Source organism: Camellia sinensis, chromosome 5 (assembly GCF_055761805.1).
Source record: "Camellia sinensis isolate YWXY chromosome 5, ASM5576180v1, whole genome shotgun sequence".
NCBI lineage: Eukaryota > Viridiplantae > Streptophyta > Magnoliopsida > Ericales > Theaceae > Camellia > Camellia sinensis.
The window spans coordinates 162,487,623-162,509,181 of record NC_138965.1 but is presented as its reverse complement, the minus strand read 5'-3'; the positions used below and the strand labels follow the sequence as shown (position 1 = coordinate 162,509,181).

At 33.3% G+C, this 21,559-nt stretch overlaps 2 protein-coding genes across 4 annotated transcripts; one reads left to right on the top strand and one right to left on the bottom strand.

Annotated features, from left to right (window-relative positions):
- Window positions 1-906: 906 nt before the first annotated feature.
- On the top strand, window positions 907-8,144 carry LOC114276074 (RING/FYVE/PHD zinc finger superfamily protein). Of its 2 annotated transcripts, none has more exons than XM_028217798.2 (7): window positions 907-1,171; window positions 1,277-1,526; window positions 2,432-2,517; window positions 2,616-2,762; window positions 4,640-4,763; window positions 6,817-7,103; window positions 7,665-8,144. In XM_028217798.2, exons 2-7 carry the CDS (start codon window positions 1,322-1,324, stop codon window positions 7,755-7,757), a joined length of 942 nt encoding a protein of 313 aa, XP_028073599.2. In that variant the 5' UTR covers window positions 907-1,171; window positions 1,277-1,321; the 3' UTR covers window positions 7,758-8,144. The 2 variants fall into 2 exon arrangements, with proteins under 2 accessions (XP_028073599.2, XP_082726438.1); XM_082870312.1 differs by having other exon boundaries at window positions 2,432-2,521; window positions 2,620-2,762.
- Window positions 8,145-10,247: 2,103 nt separating this feature from the next.
- On the bottom strand, window positions 10,248-17,843 carry LOC114314576 (potassium channel AKT1). Of its 2 annotated transcripts, none has more exons than XM_082870311.1 (11): window positions 17,385-17,843; window positions 16,272-16,654; window positions 16,131-16,188; window positions 15,729-16,046; window positions 15,202-15,447; window positions 15,017-15,115; window positions 14,877-14,909; window positions 14,549-14,734; window positions 13,652-13,846; window positions 13,477-13,552; window positions 10,248-11,556 (listed from the first exon to the last, which is right to left on the bottom strand). In XM_082870311.1, the coding sequence occupies exons 2-11, from the start codon at window positions 16,316-16,318 to the stop codon at window positions 10,607-10,609; spliced, it is 2,208 nt and encodes a 735-aa protein (XP_082726437.1). In that variant the 5' UTR covers window positions 16,319-16,654; window positions 17,385-17,843; the 3' UTR covers window positions 10,248-10,606. The 2 variants fall into 2 exon arrangements, with proteins under 2 accessions (XP_082726437.1, XP_082726436.1); XM_082870310.1 differs by having other exon boundaries at window positions 16,272-16,637.
- Window positions 17,844-21,559: the final 3,716 nt, after the last annotated feature.

Here is a 21,559-nt window from a genome sequence, read left to right as displayed (position 1 = left end):
GGGAGGTGAGTTGGCTTTTTGATTTTTTGGCTATTTTAGCCTAAGGTTAAAAAGCCTCGTTTGAGATAGGCTTTTTGGTTTTTTTGACTTTTTGTAAGAGAAAGAATGTAATGATTGTGCATTGGATGTTACATTTTGTCTTATTAGACTAAAAAGTTTATTTTGTCTTTTAATAGCTAAAATAGCCTCAAACTCAACCCAACCCAATCCAACCCAACCCAACCCAAGTTTTCAAATGAAAGCTAAGCCATTTAGACTTTCAATTTTTAATTCCAAAATAAATTCTCAATATAATCATATACGAATTAGATTAAATAATTCTCATAAATTCTAAATTCAATTAGAATAAAGACTAATTAAAATTCAAATTTCTTTTATTAATTAAATGTCAAATATTATACATGGTGAGATTGTTACAAAAGTGTCTTAAAAATATATAAAATTATTAAAAAGTGTATTAATTTTAGTAAAATTACATTAAATTTAATGAAAAATAGTGTACTCTTTAAATTTTTTTTATCTTTTATGTATGTCATATAGACACTTGTTAGACTATCTCTAATGGTTCATAAAATTTAAATTTGATGAAAAAATTCAATTTTTGCTGCTCCAACCTAATATAAAATCTTTCATCAAATTAAGGATGAATATGTTTTTCATTAAATTACTATTCATAGTCATTAGATATTCATCTCTGAATATCTTTGAATAACCACCTTAAAACAAAAATTTATAAAAAAATTATACTAATTTATCAACCGGTCAAATATCCATCCGGTCATTCACCCAATCAACCAATGTCCTAATGGAACTTTAAAAACCTCGATTAAATTACTTGATATTAAGTAAAATTTTTATTCAAATTTGATTTAAAAAAAAAAAAAAAAAATGATCCATGGTCTTAGCAAGACTTCCAATAAAAAATGAAAAAAAAGGGAAAAAGGACAAGTATAATCCTAATCCTAATCCTAATCCTAATCCTAATCCGACAATACGGTTCGAAAATTCCCACGATAAGAGCCCCACCGGTAGTTTCTAATTGCAAACTGTTGATCTTCATCTTCGTTCCGTTGACGCTCCTTTTCAACTGTTCAACCCTCCCCCAATCTCTCTCTCTCTCTCTCTCTCTCTCTCTCTCTCTCTCTCTCTCTCTCTCTCTCTCTCCACAAAGGTATTGTTCTCTATGATCATTTGACGGTTTGAATTTTATCTTTGTACTTGATCAATCGATTAATTGCTAATGCTCGATCATCTTGTTGGTTTTGATGTATCTAAGGTTTTTGAATTCGATTTGAGGTTGTGATTATCGCTATAAGCTTCGATGAAAGGTGAATTACAGCTGGAGCCATCGGGGGAGCGGAACCCTAGCGATTCCGATCCTCTCCTTCAAAATCAGCATGTCGATTCACCCTCTTCATCTTCGTCTTCGCCTTCATCGGTGAGTTCGGGTGAGATAAAAAATGAGGATATTGAAGCTGGTTCTGTTGCTTGTTGTCGAATTTGCCTTGAATGTGATGGCGAGGAAGGTTAGATTTTGTTTTTAGCATTCAATTTGATTGCTTTTCTTTTGTGGGTTTTGATGATTTGAACAATTTGATGATCAAAATTGAGCTGGCATGTTTTGTTGATGATTGGTATCAATCTAGGATTGTTTTTGCGTAGTTGTATAGAATCAATGACATACATTGAATCTCAGAACTTGATGGGTTTTGTTTACTGGAATTATGTGATAACCTTCAAAAATGAAAATTTTAAATTAAAATCGAAGTGGAGATAGGGGAATTGTGTCACTTTGGCATCTTCGAAGTTAGAATAAATCTACTAGTAATAATGTTATTAATTTAATGGGGTAGCTCAACAGATCAAGACCATGAAGGAGGCTATTGAGTCGATGCAAGGGATCGGTCACTATGGAAACCCTGAACATCCATGGCTGAATGAGTTCAAAGTTCCCGATTTTGCCAAGTATGATGATCCTTGGAACCCGGTCACTTATCTAAGATTCTATGTAGGAGACCTCTGTGGGCATTCAAATAATTAGAAGCTTCTCATGCAACTCTTCTAGCATAATCTCTCCGGTTCTGCTCTGCAGTGGTTCACCAAACTGGAGATACCCCAAATTTGTACCTGGCCTGACCACCCATTTATAATATTAACCCTTTGTTTGACAGTAGAGTATTTATATTTTTGTTATTTTCTGTGTCAAAAACTACATTTGTTTATGCTTATTATAGGATATTGAGTCACAAGTCAAGTAAAATTTTGATCTGTAAAAATGTGAAGTACACGAATTTCAATTTTTCAAGAATGTTATGCTCTACTCTTATTATATGCACACATGAAGTTTTTTTTTTTTAAACAAAGGGTGCTGTTACTTGTGTATATTATCCATTTTTTTGGCTAATGCTTTTTGTTTTTTTAATAATGTTAGATGATGAATTGATATCCCCATGCATGTGCAAAGGCACTCAACAGTTTGTGCATCGCTCATGCCTTGATCATTGGCGATCAGTCAAGGCAAGTATTAATGTTGCTGTTTTTAAAAAATTGAATATGATTGCTTAAATTCCAATAAAAAGTATGTCATCCTTTACGTTTTTCCTTTTCTATGATAGGAAGGATTTGCTTTTTCACATTGCACAACTTGCAAAGCTCAATTTCATCTTCGAGTTGAGGAGTTTGAAGACAACTCCTGGCGTAAAATAAAATTCAGAGTTTTTGTGGCCAGGGATGTTTTCCTGGTATTTTTGGCTGTTCAAACTGTGAGTAGTACTTTGTTCCCATCTCCTTTCGATACAGTATTTAACAGAAGTGCCATCTTATCATTAATCTGCCAATTTTATTTTAATAAATGCTTTCATCTTTTGCTAGCACAATTTGCTTTCTTGTAGCTAATTTTTTTTTCCTCTTTAGATTTAAAATTTTCATGCTAGTGCCATTCATGCATGAGGTAAGCATTAGCAAGAACTCAAGGAAACCCAATGTAATAATGCCAAAACTATGGGGGGTTTACTATATTTTCTTGAAGCCTCAGGGAGGTTAGTGTAATTTACGCATAAATAAGTTAAATAGTTTGGTAGTGTACTAGATCTTAGTCTCTTTTCTTATTAATGTTCACTGATATCCTCAAGTACATTGATTTGTTGGTGTTGATCATTTAATTACCGTGCTTGCTTAGATTGTTAATATGCATATGATCATTCATCCATTTCTCAAATCAGTTTAATAGTCATTCCAGCTTGCTCAATGTGATAAGCAAACTGCTTTCACCTGGAAAAGATTTCAATCAGAATTTCTATAAATTTTGATGCACTTAGTTTTGTACACATGACTTGCACGGACTCTCATAGTTATATAACTAAAAATTATTGAGGAATGGGAACTTAGTGACCTAAAGTCCAAATGTATTTCAAGCTTTTGGCCTTTTTTTCCCTACTAATCACATTTTGTATTCGTAATTAAACTCATATTGCCCTTACCCATACCATACAATTATCCATTTGGTTTACTAACCTCGTATAAGAGATCGTCATGCTTGTAGAGTAATTACAGACCACCACATTCCTGGAAGGACTCTCCAAAACCAACTTTGGTTTCCTCATTCCTTTTCCCAATTACTTAATAATCTCACCCATTTTTCTTCCCTTTTCTCCATTGGACATCCAAAAAAGAATCGTTGAATCTGGTCCCCTTCTGCCTTCTTCCAACATCCCCAACGCGTTGTGTGTCTTTCATTGCCTGAGTTTGATAATCATTAGAAAAACAACATACCTCACAGCTATGTGGTTCTATTATTCAGAACTTGCCTCCATCAACCTTGGTCGACCTGGCATATCAATACTGAGCTATCATGCCATTCCCTTGGTCACCAGCAACTTCTCCATGCCCAGTGACTTCAACCTCACCCTGCTTAGCCACATCATCGGCTGTTGTAACAAGCTCTCTGTTGTATATGTAGCTTTGGCACTTGGGTCCTAGCGCTCATTGTCACTACCATGTTGTATGGGTGTATATAAGTATGTGTACATGTATATTTGACTCCCCTTGATTGGTCATTAAGTTAGGAAAGGAACAAGGAAGTGCAGGTGTGTAGGTGTGTGTGGGCATGCCCGCGGCGTGTACGTGTCTGTAAGCAATGATTTTTGGTTCATTCTTCTTCTGAAACTATTGGAAATGGAACCTGAAAGTGAGGACCCTTTCATTTGCTGGCAATATCACTGAGCATAAAAACATTTTCGTGGTCCATAATTTATAAGTAGTTTATTCTTTAAAAAGGGAAGGCACGGGCTGCATTTTCCTCGATACTATTCCCCGTCTACAAGAAGTTTGACTACCACATCTGCAAGGTTTATGTACACATTTTTTCTGATTAATTATTTAATATATACCTAAAATGATTCAATGTCCTAACCTTCTAGTCACTTGTTACATGCATACGGATTTGACAAGCAATGGCCTTTTGAAATTGGTATATTTTGAACGCTGCTATTGATGGTTCTATCATTTTTCAAGGACTGAATCTCGGTATATCCCCTGCACTTTCAAAATTTAGGTCATGCACTTTAGGTCTTTTTATATATCCAGCATCATTTACCATCCCTCTCACACATTTATCTAAAAGGGTACCTCTGTTTTGCAGGTAATTGGTGCAATGGGTGGGTTTGCATACGTTATGGACAAAGATGGATCCTTCAGGAATTCATTCAATGATAGTTGGGATCGTATACTATCAAAGCATCCCATACCATTCTACTATTGTATAGGTAAACCTCAAGTATTAACTGTTGAACTAGTCTAGTACTTCAAGCAATTAGTCTCTGAAAAATTGACAAATGATTGCAAATTATTTGTATGAGGTTAATCTTCTGTGGCATATTCTTTGTTTGATACTTTGTATACCACAAATTAGATCATTGTCCAATGGAAACCAACATATTAAAGGGCAAATCTCTAGGGACTGCAAGGAGGTGTAGGCGGTGTAGTATGTAGTTGGCATTCTAAGTGGCCATTATGTGGTTCGTCAGGTTGTTGCCATGGATACCCTGTGTTTTCTTCAATAACAATATCCATGCAGCTAATGATGCTCTGGTTTTAAGAATGAAACAAATGTTATAACTTTGCATTTATTTCATGTTCTTGAACTTTTGTTAGGCTTCAAGTGGGAACAGTGAGAAACTGTAACCTGTGCTTTAAATATTAGGTTTAACATTTCAGATGGCTACTTCAACTGAATATGTTCAATCAGTTGCAGATGGGGTTTCTTTCTTCTCTGGAAATCTGATGTGGGGTTTCTTTCTTTAGGTTCATTGTCTAAGTGGGAAGAGTATTTACAATTTATATATGCCTGGTTAACAAGATTGTTTCTCAGATCTAAAAGGAAAATCAAAGTGCATGCTGTAAAATTGGAACTGGGGTGAGGAGAGAACATCTAAATGGCATGAGAGTTTTTGAGTTGGAAAGTCAGTGACAAAATATGTCACAAGAATGTCTTCTGTTATCAAAATTTTACGATTCACGATTCAATTTGCAATTTTTGCAAAATTGATACGAATCTATGGGTGAATCTATTTTGGAAGTAAATCATCGATTCACGATTCGATTCACCTTTTACGATTCACACAATTTTTGAAATTATTGTATCCGACATTTTCAATTCTTTTTTTCTCCATCTTTTTAGTGAAAATGACATAATACAACTTCTAATAGCGTTTAATACCAAAATAACAAACATATATACATGATTTTTTGTTATTTTAGTAATCATGGAGTTTTTAGTAAGATCCAATCAGATTCAACATATTTTTAAAAAATCCAACATATTTTTGTTATTTTTAGTAAGATCCAGTCAGACCCAACATATTTTTAACCTTTCTTCTTATTTTTTTTCCTTTTAAAAAATCATAATATATCTTTTAAAGATGTTTAAGATTAAAGTTATACTATGAATTATCTATTGTTATTTTATTAAATTGAATATTACATGTGTGAGGTTAGTAAATAATTTTTTCTTATTATTTGCTCGCTGTTACTTAGAAAAGTATGTATGTTTATTGTCCAAATATCAATATCGTTGGTAATTATTGTTACTTTAGAAATTGATATTTTTTCTATTTGGTTGTTATCTTTATTAAGAATAGTTGATAAGAAATATCTAAAAAGAAAAAAAATGTAAGATGGTGATCTTACACAGGAACCTTTGTTAACTTCTTACCTATTGAACTACTTGATTATCATTCAAAATAACATTTTTATTGATTTAAGTCTAAATATTTTATATTTATAAGATATATTTAACGTCTAAATGTGTAGATATATATTTTTAAGTAATTTAAAAAAAGTGATCGAATCTTTATGATTCACGATTCAATTTGATTTGTGATTCGGTACGAGGCCATTTCGATTTGCGATACGAATCCCGATTTGGCAACTATGGTCCCAACTACCAACCTTGCAGTGAGATTTTATTTTTTTGGTTTTCTTTACAATTATCTTTGAAATTTTGGATACTATGCCAAGAATTTTGAAGATCTTGGCTGGCACTTGAATAAGAGACAATGAACACCCACTTGTTTGCTGTCCACCAAGGCAGTAAACGCATGTATATATATATATATATATTTTAAGGATGTAAAGCTGGTTGTTTTTGTCTCAATACCTAGTTACCTACAATATTTTTTTATTTTTCCGTTGTTTAATTATCTTAAATAACATATCAAAGACATTTGAAGAAAGACGTTTTTCTCTGTTTGTTTTCTCATAAGCGAATAGTTATTTGGATCACACACTTATCTTGACCATTTCAATTAACGCTGCCAGGAGTGCTGGCCTTCTTTGTGCTGCTTGGGTTCTTTGGACTCGTACTACACTGTTCCTCCCTTAATAGTAATGACCCGCGCATGGCGGGTTGCCAGAACTGCTGTTATGGATGGGGCATTTTGGACTGTTTTCCTGCATCAATGGAAGCCTGCTTCGCTTTGGTTATTGTCTTTGTTGTCGTTTTTGCTATTCTGGGCATAGCTTATGGTTTCCTTGCAGCCACTATGGCCATCCAAAGAATCTGGCAGAGACACTACCACATTCTCACCAAGAGGGAACTCACAAAGGTATGGAGTCTTCAATCAACCTTGCCAGGAAAAGTTTTATTTCTTTGCTAGTGTACTTTTCATTAATATTATTGTTTATTTAAGCTAGGGAATTTCAACAACAGGATGCATAAATTGTCCATTTGTTAAACATTTAAAGTGGAAAATAGTATAATATTTTAGCAAAATTAAACTTTTGAAGTGGCAAGTTGCAGAGATTTTGTTGAAAAGAAAAAGTAAAGAAAATGGGATATATAACGATTTAAGGGGTATTCTTAAATTTCAAAGGAATAGATTGATATATGTTTTTTTAATTGAGGATTAAAATGTAATTTTTGAAAATTTGAGGAGGGCACGTGCCCCTCCTTGCCTTTATGTGGCTCTGCCACTAGCCATGGGTGCTGCAGCCATGAATCTTAAACTTCTGTTATTAAACGTGTACGCTAATGCAATCCAATTTTGTAATTTGTGGGTTTTCAGCAGAACCATTTTTTGTCAACTAGCTGTTTAACTTTTGCATCGAGGCTTATCTTACTACTCCCTTACTAATAGGTTTCTCGTTCTTTCAAAATATTGTTGCAGGAGTACATAGTAGAGGATTTACATGGCTGTTACGCCCCTCCAAAACTGGATCCGGAACACGAAGAGCGTCTGAAAATGCTTAAGCTCTTGTAGTGAGCACAACTGGATCTGGAACACAAAGAGCATCTGAAAATGCTTGAGCTGTTGTACTGAGCACTGAAGAGGTGAAAGATGATGTCTGAAACTTGATACCGTGTATTTATTCACGAGGTGAGTTTGTTGTTTTGTTTATATAGAATGGATGTTTTATGATTTCATGCGTTAAATGTTCACCAGAGTTGAACAGTTTAGCAAATTGAACTGAACAAAATATATTAGGGGGTTGTGAACAACTCACAATTTGTAGTTCAATATCTTTCGCATATTTTCATTGGATTCTTGGTCTTCTTGATCGGATTGTCAGATGGTTTATTTATGTATGGAGCATTTTGCGTAGTCATGGATTATGGATATACTTGAGGACTGGCATTGGATTTAAAACCCTAGTTTACCTTGATTCTTGTGGCCTTTTCCAAATGGTTGGGTTTGTTTTTCTACTAGGATTGGTATCAATTTGATTCGGTTGGGATTAAGGAAAATTTAGTATTGAATTGAACACTTCAATTTTGTTGATTGACAAATCAAAACTGACCTTGGGTTAATTTAACTGAAAATTAGTTTTTTGAGTTTATTTTAATCTTTTGAGCTGAAAAAAAAAAAAAATTAAATTCAAATTTGAAAAGGAAATAAATTGAAAGCCTAGACACCCTTTCTTTCTTCTCTTTTTTTCTTTTTTTTTCTCCATAGAATTACACCCTTTCTTTTTGAAGTACACAACTAAAAGCCAATGACAAAATCAACCTAGGTTAATCCGGTCCACGTGAGTAATTGCATATTAATAAGAAGTCAGGGCCTTTATTTATTTATTTTTTCAGAAAAGTTATAGCGTAGTTATATTAAAATAAAAGTTCACATACAGAATAACAAAAAAAGGAAAACAAAGCTTCAAAGATCAAACAAGAAATCCGAAAAATAAATTACTCAAGTCAATGGTTAAATCTCCTCAGCTTGCTAAAGTTTTCAACGTAAGAAAAAAAAAAGAAAAATAATATTTCAACAAGACAATTGAAAAATAATTGCACTACATATGAAAAGGCAGTGGTTTTGGTCCAGTCCAAGATCGGATTGGACCGTGCTGTTAGGCCTGTGGAGGTTTACCACAGGTCCCGTTTTGATAATCCGAACCATTCAATGTGTAAAACTCATCGAGTACTATATGACTGTAAAAAATCACATTGATCGGATATCAATAGTTATATGAACAATACAGTTTTTTATCAACCGTTAATTGTTTCATCGTCTATTTTCTTTATACAAAACTGATTTAATCACATAGCTATTGATATCTGATCAATGTGATTTTTTACAGGCATGTAGTACTCGACGAGTTTTACACATTGAACGGTTCAGATTATCAAAACGGGCCCAAAAATGGACCCTATAGGCCGAACTGGACGGGTCTAGTCTTGATCTCAACTTGAGACAAGCTGGACCCATATGAAAATTGTTTAGATGGATAAGAAAAACTTTTGTGTTTCTTTGTGTTTCTAAATAATGATTCTACACTCATATTCCAATATGATGCTTGAAACGAATTCTCAAATCACATTTCCACAACTCTGCAGAAAATTCTGAATGGGGTGCGTTTTCAAAATTTTTTTTTTCATATTTGGCCTAACTGGTCGTCCCACCGGACGTTCTACCGGCCGGTTGACCAGAACAGTGTATTTTTTTTCTTTTTGTTTTTGCAATTGACATATAATAGAATTTTGAGTTGTATGTTTGGTTATAAATTGTAAGTTTTTGTATCAAATATCATATGTCACATCAAAAATTTCTCATTCAATTCAAAACTCTTTTACCAAACAAAATTTTCACAGTCAAAATATAATTTCAAAACCCACAAACTCAAAATATAACTCATACTCTCAAATCATGTTTACAAAACTCTACTAAACACAACTTACAGTGTCACAAAAATGAAATTTTTTTTCACAGTCCAACTAATCTTTTTGCATTAAAAAATAAAAAAAAATAGTTCCAGTACCTTGCAATTAATTAATCAACTCATCTGATTTTGATTTTGAGATATTGACTTTTAGCCATTTTTTTGGTTTGCAGTAAAAACCAAAAGTTAGTTTTTTTATATTTTTTTTTTCATTTGAGAAGTTGATTTTTAATTATTGGTAAAATTACAATTCTACCTCTCATGGCTCAAAATGTGCTACATGTGTGAAGTTATAAATATTTTAAATTAAATTGAGATAGTTTGATCATTTATTGTGATTTGATATCATAAACAAATATTAATAAAAAAAGCCAAAAGTTACTTTACTTTTTACCAATTTCCCAAATCATTTATTTAAAAAAACCAAAAGTTGTTAAAAATCAAAAAATAATTTTTTACCATCTCAAAATAACTATGCAAAGCCAGCTGAGATTTCTTTTCTTTGCATTTTTTTAAATAACTTTTTTTACTACAAATGATCAAACATATAGCATCTTACCAGGACAAGCATTTAATCCATGGAAAAAAGAATCAGATAATTAAAGGGCTCACTAAGAATGAAAGTACATACTATCACTTTAGACAGTTGACATTGTTAAATTTGATCAAGGAACGAGGGTTTCTTGTACTCTCGATAGAACGACAATCAATGCTTTTTGAAGCAAGCTATTTACTCTCTCTCTCTCTCTCTCTCTCTCACTCTCATCACTGTCTTCAATCAACCAATGCTGAAGTTCAAAACTAACAAAAAAAATCTCAGCAAACAGTAGGATGACCCATCACCATCTTTTGGTCCAGGACAAACCCACAACTTTACAATAAATCAGATTCAGCATTTCTTTTTGTATACCCAAAAACAAAAACAAAAAAACTGGGATTACCCATTACACCAATATTACCTCAAAGCCCCATCATCTTGAAGATTATATTCTTCCAATTCTCCATCACTAGCAAATTTAAGATGATCACCATCCCTAATCACCTGTATATCATCGATTTCCGCTCCATCTTTGGTTAGAACCTTAGTGGGAGAGAATCCAAATCTTTTAGCACCAATCTCAAGTAGTTCTTGCAAACTCTGTGGAAGCAGAACAAGCTTTCCCTTATCATCACCCTTCTCCGGCCAACTAACCGTCACTCTTGCTGGATAATCTTTTCCTGGCTCAGCACATTTTGTCTGATTTATAGATAAAAGCAAGGCATTGGGTCCACCACCGCTGGCCGCTGACATGATCCCAAATAAGGAGTTATGAAAGTTGTTAGTTCTACGTCTCTGGCGAGATTGATTCCATGACCTGTCTCCTGTTGGGGACCCCACTGCACCTTCCCGGGGCATCATGGGACAGATTGTCGGTTCACTTGTAAATCTCCCCATCATAGGACGGATTGTCGGTTCACTTGTAAATCTCCCAAGGAACTGCATTTCACCCTGTGGTTCCAGGATTGGGACCGTGGTTTGCGTTTTGGCCTCCTTGGTGGATTGGAAAAGGACTTTTATGTCATCATGTCCTTGTTGGTCAGCTAGATCCCTAGGGGTCCATCCATGGCTGTTCATTTGGTCAATATCAGCTCCTTGGTCCAAAAGGAATTTGACTATATCGGTGTTTGCTTCACTAACCGCAACATGAAGTGCGGTATTAGATCTGTTGCTGTTGAGAAGCGTGACATCCCCTCCGTGACTAACGATTTCCTTGAGCAAGTCTAAGTTGTTTTGCTCGGCGGTGGTGCAAGAAAATTGACCTACGTCGCCGGAAGATATGGTGGCACCATTATCCGTCAGTATCTTGACCACATGTTCATGATTAGCCATCATGGCCTCCCATAGCGGTACATTGCCATCTGAATCTGTACAGGTCATGTTGACATAGTTGACAGTTACATGTATATTTACTGAAGCTGTTTTCAATCACAATAATTATTTGTGCTTGGTCAAAAAATCCCTAAAAATTGTTGTGGTACTTCTTTTGAAAAAGAACAAAATGATTCCACAGAACAGAGGCAATTTGACAATTCAGTTAAGAAGCACGGGCGTGGACACGCTATGAAAAAGTCTTTTAAAAAAAAATGTAAAACATGACACAAGGAAGAAACATGCAAAATATATAATTTTATATATTTATATGGCTCATAAAGATTGGCAATTATTATGTCATATGTATAAATCTTTAATTCAAAAATAACAATTTTTGAACTCTAATGAATGAGAGAGTATGTATAAATTCATGTCATTTTTCTTTTATAATTGGATTCTAAATTATTTTATTCTAATTTTCATGTGTGAAAGCGCTACACATTTGTTCCCACGTGTCTGATGTATGTTTGAGTCTAGATTTTTTTTATTTTATAAAAGTAGCACATGTTTGCATATATGTGCGTCCAACAAGCTTTGGAAGTGTCCGATAAGTATCGTATTGTATCGGTGTCAAGTACAACACACGATCATCTTAGTAGTGTCAGTGTTTCTTAGCAATTCAACAACACAAGTGATAACTATGTTTTAAAAATAGTATCAAATGAAGGGAAAGTTCTTAAATATGACGAAGAAAGACTAAAATGAGAGTCCATGATGACAATATGGGGGAAGGTATTGTAGTTGAAAAATGGAAGAGATAGTGAACTTAAACAACGGCAAATTGGCAAAATGGGTGTCGGTCCATATAGGATAAGATTGATTAACTAATATAATTCAAATGCTTTGATCAGATATCTGAAATCTGAACCAAATAGGAAGAACAATAATTAAGAAAGTCAACAGGAATAGAAAGCTATTGATCTATACTTGAGGGAAAACACAATTAAAAATAAGGGTTGATTTCTACATTATTGATAGTATTTTATTAAGAAAATTATGGAGCGTGTAAAGGCCTTCCCGTTATGGTATACAAAATCTCTTGTGGATAAGAGTATATCAAGGTCAACTGTATAGATCTAAGAAAAATGTCACTAGATTGCGATACGAATCGTGCAATTACCAGCCAAAAACGAAAAGAGCAAACTGAGATGCTTGATTTGGAAAGTAAAGTATATGACTGAACTAGATTTTAGTATTTTCAAAAAACAGATTATGAAAATAAAACCAAATAGAGTGAAAAAGAAGACGGTGGAGGATGTCAAACAGGATGACATATCACATGATGCAAGCGAAACACGCGTTTTACAACTACAACAATGTCAATTTGTATTACCAATAATTCAAACAAATAGTGATATACATTAAACCTATTTTTCTATGTTTGGTTTGGACGGGTGGGAATGGGCGGAGCATGGCACATGTCAATGTGTTTCTAATACTGGAAATTTCATCTCACATCATAACTTTCAGAGTGACAGAAAAGCCAAAGTTCCCATCCCTAAATATTTCAATACATCTGAATCATTGTTTATATATATTAAAAAGGGAAAATAATTTTTTGTTTGACAATAGTTGTTTTGAGTGCTAAACAAAGATATTTGGAGGCTGGCAATTGTTTAGAGCTTGAATAAAAACACAAAGATAATCAAACAATCAGAGTTTGCAATTGGATAATTGGCATGAGGATGTACACGTAGAAGATTTCCAATAATTGAAGAAGCATGGAGGGGGGCTCACATAATTGAAGAACCATATGTGATGGTGGAATCCCAAAATATTTTTTTGAGAAACAACACTGATGACCTAATTGAGTCTATGGGGAAAGAACTAAAGCAAAGAACAAGAAGTGCTACAAAGCAAAACAACCAAAAACAGGATAATCACAATAACTGGCATGAAGGTCAAGAAAATACCTCTACTATTAGGGTTTGCTCCGTAATCTAGTAGGAGAAGCACACAATTCTCGCTTCCTTTAGATGCTGCTATGTGCTGATTTATCAGAAAACACATGAAAATTAGGATGAATGCATTTTTAGAAATTGATGTTGTAATAAAATGGAAAAAAAAAAGGAGGCGACATATACACACCAATGCTGTCCTCCCATTGTTGTCAGATTCATTTGGATCCAGACCCCGTTTCAACAATTGATGCAACAATAAGTCATCTCCCCTAAGTGCAGCAAAACATAGGCTGAGCGGTAGGTCCATTCTACCACGAGCAAGCATGTTCTCTGTCTCGAGCAAAACTTCCTCCATAATCGGGTCCTTCGCTTCTTTCAAATGCTGCCCCACCAAACAAAAGACAAGGAAAATAATTATTGCATATGACATTACAATTCTGTCTAAAGGTAAAATAATAAAGCATGTTTTTACGCCAATGTATTCAACTGTCCTTGTACTGTATTTAACCAAACATGGGGAATCTATAAAGGTTTCAGATATGGAAAGGAAATGAAAAGTTGAAAAGCTAGGGTTTGTTTGGTTTGATTTTTGGACTTCTTGTTTTTCGTTTTTTGTTTTTTTTAAGGAACTTTTTTCTTATTTTAACCAATATTTTTAACTCTTTAGATGCACCTACAAAGTAAAGCATATGCAAAACAATCTAGACAAAAAAAATCATTAAAGGCAAAAAAAATATGGAGTAAAGTATATGCAAAACAATCTAGACAAAAAAAATACGGAAAACGCGCTTTTTTTAAAAAAAAAAATTCTCATCTTCAGCGAATTTTTTTTTTCCTTCTACTTTTTTTAGAACTACAATGTAAAGAAAATTGACTAAAATACGAAAAAAAAAAGTTCAATAACAACAAAAAAAATGCAATAAATAAATAAATAAGTCAGAAAGAAATTTTGAAAAATAAAACCAAACAATATTGGAAGTTTTCATTAAATGTAACTTAGATAAATATAAAATCCTAATTCTATAAATAGGTTATGCTTTTACCAGTTTGATAAAAATCTGTAGGGGTATATAGATTTATGAACCTGAAGGAGATTATTCATGATTATGGCTCCATCTCCAACATTGGCCTGGACAATGTTCATGAATGTGGTACGATTCATTCGTAGTAACTGGCTCAACCTTTTGGTCCGCACTGTAAAGAGCTGTGGCCTATAACAAAGCACACCAATCTCACCGCATAGATCACCAGTTGTAGCCTCTCCAATGACCTGCAATCAATTATTGTAATTTAAAATCAGCACTTGCATTTTAACATGGAAATAGTGGAAAATTCTCAATTTCCAAGTATTCAATTGCTATCTACTACTAAGTAACAAAATTGATATCGAGAGTTTTAGAATTGAGACTTGCCAGTTCAGCCCCATTTTTGAAGACACGCAAATCCTGTGAAAGTAATTAAACATTAGAAAAGAAATCATCATTAACAAATAGAATAAAAGAAAAAGAATGCCTCAATCCTATTTTTCAAAAGAAGAAAGTTCTATAATTACCACAGCTCCATTAACAAGTATGTAGAAGTCTGTCGGTGCTTCATTCTGTAAGATCACATCCTCTTTGGGAGGAAAATACTCGGCTTTCATCTCTGAAACCTTCAAAATTTACAAAGTACAAAACCCAAATTATGGACAAGTTCGAGTAAGACAATGGCAATCGTGACACTTTTAGTAAGTATTACCAGTTGAAAGAGCAAGTCATTGGACACCCCACGAAACAAGTACACCTTATCGACAAGAGAGTAGAAAAGAAAATGTGAAATGCTTGATCGGATGGCTTTTGGAAGGGAATCAAGAGTCTCCTTCTGCTGCAGCCCCTCCGAGTCTGTTCTGAACTTCAATGATAAGTGTGCAAGCATCTGATCTTGCAGGCGAGTGGGCAATTGGTTTCTTTGCGCAAAATTTGATGCCGCTTGAATGGTATCTCTCTATTATCACATACATAAAACAAAATCATAACATTATGAATAAATAACCAAATGAGAATTCAAACAAAAGGAAAGAAAAAAATTGGGATATTCATTTATTGTCACGGGGCCATGTTTGGTGCAGCTTCTTGCCAATTGAAAGTCGATAATTAGAAAACAGAATTCCACTAATCAGCTTATTTAAGCTATTTCTGCCTCTTTAGCTATAAGAAGCTCCATAAGTTGCACCGAACACAGTTTTTATATAAGCTGCTGAATTGAGATGATGAGGATTTACTCACAAATTCTCTAGTTTTACTAGTAGCATGGACAACTAAGTTGGTCATATTTCCTATCAAATATGCTGTGAGTCCAAGGTTGAAAAGCATGAAGAATATGTCAAAGATCATCTCCCTCGTATTCACAGGATGCAAATCACCGTACCCAACAGTTGTGAGAGTAGTGATAGACCAGTAAATCGATGTCACATAGCGAATCCACAAGCTTTGGTGAAGGAAGTCATCCATGGATGCTCCGATCCATGTCCTACTTGGGTCATGATAACGTGCAGCAAGAAGATAATAGAAGCATGCAGCACAGTGAACCGCAAAAAGGGTGACCTATAAAAGATACAAGATCACTCATTACTCGGAAAACTCATTACCTCGATACACAATAAACCAATAAATCTCAAATATACATACACAAATAAGCTTCGCGCATCGAACCCAAAAGTAGTTGAATTTCCTATCTTTCTCCAATCTGATTGAATCAAGAAAAACGGGGATTCCAAATTAGAGACTTTCTTCGAAAATTACAAACTCCAAAATGGGAAATCAATGTACCTAGCAAATAGGGCGCTAACTCTTCGAAGACGCCAGAGACGGAGCATGTTGAATAAGCCAAATGATTGGAGAGGTGAAGGAGAAATCTTCCGAGCAAGTTCAGAAGGGATTGTGGATATGACATCAAAGACCAACCAAGTGCTTGCATATTTCCAAGCAATTTTCTTTCGATCATCAATGAGTAGGTAGGTAGCTTTATCGAGGTAAGCTACAAAGAATGTGAGAATGATATCAATGGCAAAGAATCCATTCACAACATTGTCAGCAATGGTGAGTGGCGTGTCGGGCTTTTCAAGGAAACCAAATTCGAATGGAGATACCCAAGCAGTGTAGAGGACCAGAACAACTAGAAATGTCTCCCATGCCCTATCAAATTAGTTTAACTGAGATGATTTTAGCAAAAACAAAAACAAAAACAAAGAGTATGTTCTTCTACTTAGAAGGATCGAAAAATTGTTGTGAAAAAAGCATGATTGTTGTGAAAAATTGTTGTGATAGTTGTAGATTTTTAAACATGGTGTCCTCTTCAGTGATGTTCTTTCCAAATCATAATAATTTTCCATTAGAAGAATGAACAAGTCACAAACATAAATAATGAAAGAAAAATCAATCATATACACAATTTTCAAAGAAAGTCAACTAGAAAATTAGCAAGCACCCCAATTAGGAATGATTCTGGTATACTGGAGTCTCACTTTTTCCATGCAAATCTAAACCCATGTTCAAAGCCAAAACAAATAAATAAATAACACTTCAATTTAAGTTAACAAGAAAAGATAGATTGGGTCTTAAATGATTCTTCAAAAAAACTTCAAGAACACTAGAATTTACAAGAAAATTATTTCATAAAATGATTACAAGATTCCAAGAAGAACAAAAACAAGATCAATATTTCCAAGATTCAATCTTGTTCTCTTCCACATACCCTCAAATACAAAAATCAGAATTTAAATTTATACAAAAAAAAAAAAAACAAAACAAAACAAAAAAAACAAACAAAACAAAACAAAACAAAAAGGATGGAGAAGAAAGAAAACAAAGTTAATAGTACATGAAATCGGCAGAAAAATGAATCAACATTGCTATGCAGAGAGAGAGAGAGAGAGAGAGAACCTGTAACGGTGATCATAAGGGGAGAGAATGAATCTATGAAGCTTAACACTGCGATTGCTGCGAGCACCAAGAGAAGGAAGAATCCCAGTAGTGAGACTGTAATGGCTTCCTTCTCTGGACAACTGCTCCATTTCTTGCTCTGCCCCACACATTGACACCCTAAACAACCCTCCTCCTCCTCTGTTACTCCGCATATTCTCTCTCCGAAGAAAACCCTTTTGAAGAGAGAGAGGAGAACCCAATTCAGAGAAGAGCCTTGCTTTGATACTTGTTTTCCGTTTTCTCTCTGCTCTGCTCTCTCCTCTCTGCTCTCTATGTATATACATGTATATATAGAGCGAGAGTGAAAGGTAGAGGATTTTTCGTGAGAGGATTATTGTAATGACTATTCTAAAATAAAAGGAAAACAAATCTGGATCAAATATTTGATCATATATCTGTTATGGGCGTAGATCTCATATCTGTATAAGTTCTAAATATTTAGCTATTTATTTGGCAGAAATATTTAATGTGTTTGGTTTGAGTTTTCTGAATTAAGTTTTTTGAAAATTGACTTTTTTGGTTTTTGTGTTTTTTTTTTGTTTTTAGTGAATATTTTTTAAATTTTAAATATTTTTTTTACTTTTTTTGATGCACCTTACTTAGATGTATCTAAAAAGTAAAAAATTTGTGAAAAAATATTTTAAAAAATTAATAAATACATAAAAATACAAATAATGTACTGAATTCTTATATTTTTTTATATTTTTGATATTTAGTAAATTTTTAAAGGATTTTTTTTACAATTTTTTTACTTTTTAGGTGTATTTATGTTAAGTTTGTCTAAAAAGTAAAAAAATTACTTAAAATATTAAAAAAATTCAATAAAAATAAAAAAAAACGAAAAATAAAAACGTAAAGTTTTCTGAAAAGTATTTTTTAAAAAGTAGAAACAAACGAGGTGATTAGTATCTTTAATATTACTCAAAATAAAAATTGAAGTAGCCAAAATAAGTTCAAAAAGCTCGTTATAGCATTTTTGCTTATTTTATATTTTTGAATTTTTTTTAAAAAAAAAGTTTAATTTTTTAATTCGTCTCGTTGAGTTAAATTTAGAAGTTTAAAGTTTTTCTAAAAAATCTCAAAAAAATTTCCTAAAAATAAAAATAAACTCCAAAAAAAAAAGTCACCAAATTACCAAATTGGATTTTAATATCTTGCTTGGTTTCAATTTTCCAAATTCAATTTCTTTAAAATTGATTTTTCTGTTTTCGTATTTTTTTTTGCTTTTAGTAAATTTTTAAAAATATTTTAAGCAATTTTCTTTTTTTACTTTTTAAATACGCCTAACATAGATGTATCTCCAAATAAAATAATTGTCAATTTTTTAAAAAACAAATCAATAAATACACATGAATACGAAAATATACTAAATTCTTATATTTTTGGTATCTAACGAATTTTTTAAAGATTTTTTTCTACAAATATTGTATTTTTAAATTGTATTTTTATTAAATGTATCTAAAAACTAAAAAAAATATATATTAAAAAAATTCCTTGAAAATAAAAAAAATAAAAAAAATTAATTTTTAAAAAATTAAATTTAAAAAATTAGAACCAAAAAATATTTTTGTTTTTTTAGGGACTATAATTCTTTATTGCGACTCAAAAAATATAATTCTTTATCGGGTGATGGAGAGTATAACGCTAGAAATATTTAACAATTATTTATTATGTTATTTACTAGACATTAGTGCTTTTTTGGAAAGCTGGTAAAAAGTCAGCTTTCAGTTTTTTATCAATTTTAGATCACATCATCTCTCACATAATTTATTTATAAAAAGACAAAATAAGTTAAAAAAGTCAAAAAATTAACTTTTTACCAATTTCTCAAAACACCCCTAAATTACTTAGGGTTGGTTTGGGAAGTGGATTGGTTTTTTTGACTATTTTAGCCTGGGTTAAAAAGCTTAGTTTGGGAATGACTTTTTGGCTTTTTGATTTTTTTAACTTTTTTGTGAGAGAAGAGTGTAATGATTATGGGTTAGATGTGATGTTTTATCTTTTGTAGCTAAAATAGCAAAAAAAGCCCCATATTCTTCTTTCCAAACGGTGCCTTACGGCTATGGCAAGTGAAGAAAGAAAGGCTAGAGAGAAGAAGAAAGAGCAAAGGAAGGAGGGCGAAGGTCTCTGTATAAGTGGGTTATTAATTAGTGTACTACCAGAGCATGGTTGAGAACATTAAAAGTGGTGCTCTAATAACATTATTAATGATGTGGCAGTGGCCTATGTTTTTTTTTTTTTTTGACATTCTCAATGCATTAGTACTATTAATGATTTTTTTTTTAGTGGTATGAATCATTGTTGATTTACTAATGTATGTTACGATATTATTATTGATTTAACTCATTATATAAGTTATAAATATTTAAAATTTTTAAAATTATGTCACACCATCTGTTAATATACTAATTGATATATTTATATAGCATTAAAGTAATACTAGAGATCCTAAAAATTCTATCAAAATTTTACCAAATGTATCACGTGAGTGTAAGATCCAGTCCCATGTGGGTCCTCCACCAATATGAAATATTTAATAAAAATTTAGCATTTTTATAGTATTATTCATATATATTTGATGAAGGGCCAGATAGATTGACGTGTCACTCTTTGATTTGATGTCCATAAATCTTTAGTTCACGGGACAGCCGTGTGGAAGTTAATCCTTATTTACCATCTTTCTCTTAGTTATGATGGCCATATACATCAAAGAAAAATATTTGGGAGCACTAATTAGTACCCCACTAATTAGGTGGCAATGGATTCCATCATTAATGATATGATGTTTTGGTTTTAGAGTTGTATTTTTTTTTTTTTACTTTTTTAATATATTAGTGCTATTAGTAATGATATTTTTAGTGGAATGAATTATTGTTGTACATCAAATAAACCACTACGAAAATAACTATTATTTTTTTGTGATTGATTCTTCCTCTTTGACATTTGTAGAATTATTGTTTGAGAAGAGGTAGCCTGGTATTGTTTTTTTCAGTGATTTTTTAATTTTTTTAAATATTAAAAAAAGCAATGTGTTTAAAAAGTTGTCAACAAAACAATATTTTTTAAGTGAAAAGATTGATTTGTTGTGTGAGTGATTTTTTGACCACACTGCCCGTTTAGTTTTCAGCTAGAGAATACTGGCAGAATAGATGGCTTCAGCTAACCTGTAACAGAAAGAAACGGCTCCGGCGGTGGCTCTTCCACCCGGGGGCACTCCGACGATCAAGTCAGTATATCTCTCAAAGATAATCAAGTGCTAAACTCACTGTTTAAAGCATAAAATTACGTACCTTAGACCCACGGGGTGCCTCTCTTTTATAGTTAACTCAATCCAAGTCCCACTAGAAGCCTGACTTCTATGGACTCCTATTCAGTGCTTACTTTGGATTTCACAAGAGATAAAGATAAACTCTCTAAGAGTATTATCCTTATCTTAGCAAAGTCTCCTCTTTACTCTAGGACTCTTGTGCCTTATCCCTTATCCGCTTATCTCGGATTCCGATATTTTCGGAGATAACCTCGGCCTTGCCGAGATAACCTCGGCGTCACAACTAGGACACGTGGCACCTCGGCTGACACGTCGGCGTCATTTTGCCACGTGTTGGTATTCAGAAAATACATCCCTACAACTGCCCCCTAGGTTCTATTACCTCGACATTCTGAGGTGATGGAACCTATATCTGTATTTTCTTCTAGTAAATCGGCTTAAAATTTGACAGCCGAGATCATTTATTTCTGGCCGATATGCTTTCCCTAAAAAATCAAGATTTTTAAGGAACTTCTCACGCGCATGAGCTGTCATGCACTTCAACCCAACCGTTTTAGACACGCGTTTCCCTCTTACTGGTCCGTACACGTGACGTGCCTGTTAGCCGCCGCGTATTTATTGCTTTTGCCGCTGTTTCTGTTTAATCAAAAACTTTTTCCCTTTTTTTTCGTCTCTTCACTTTTTCATTCGAATCTCCTGCTATCTCTCTCTAGTTTTCGAAACCCTCCATCGCTCAAGCTTCAAAAGCTCTGCAACCTTCTCCGTTCAACCCTTCCGGCGAGATTTCCACCGGTCTTCTGCTCCTGCAATCGTCGTAGGACATCAGCAAATCCCTTTCCGGCTTCCCTTTTGCTGGTAAGCTATT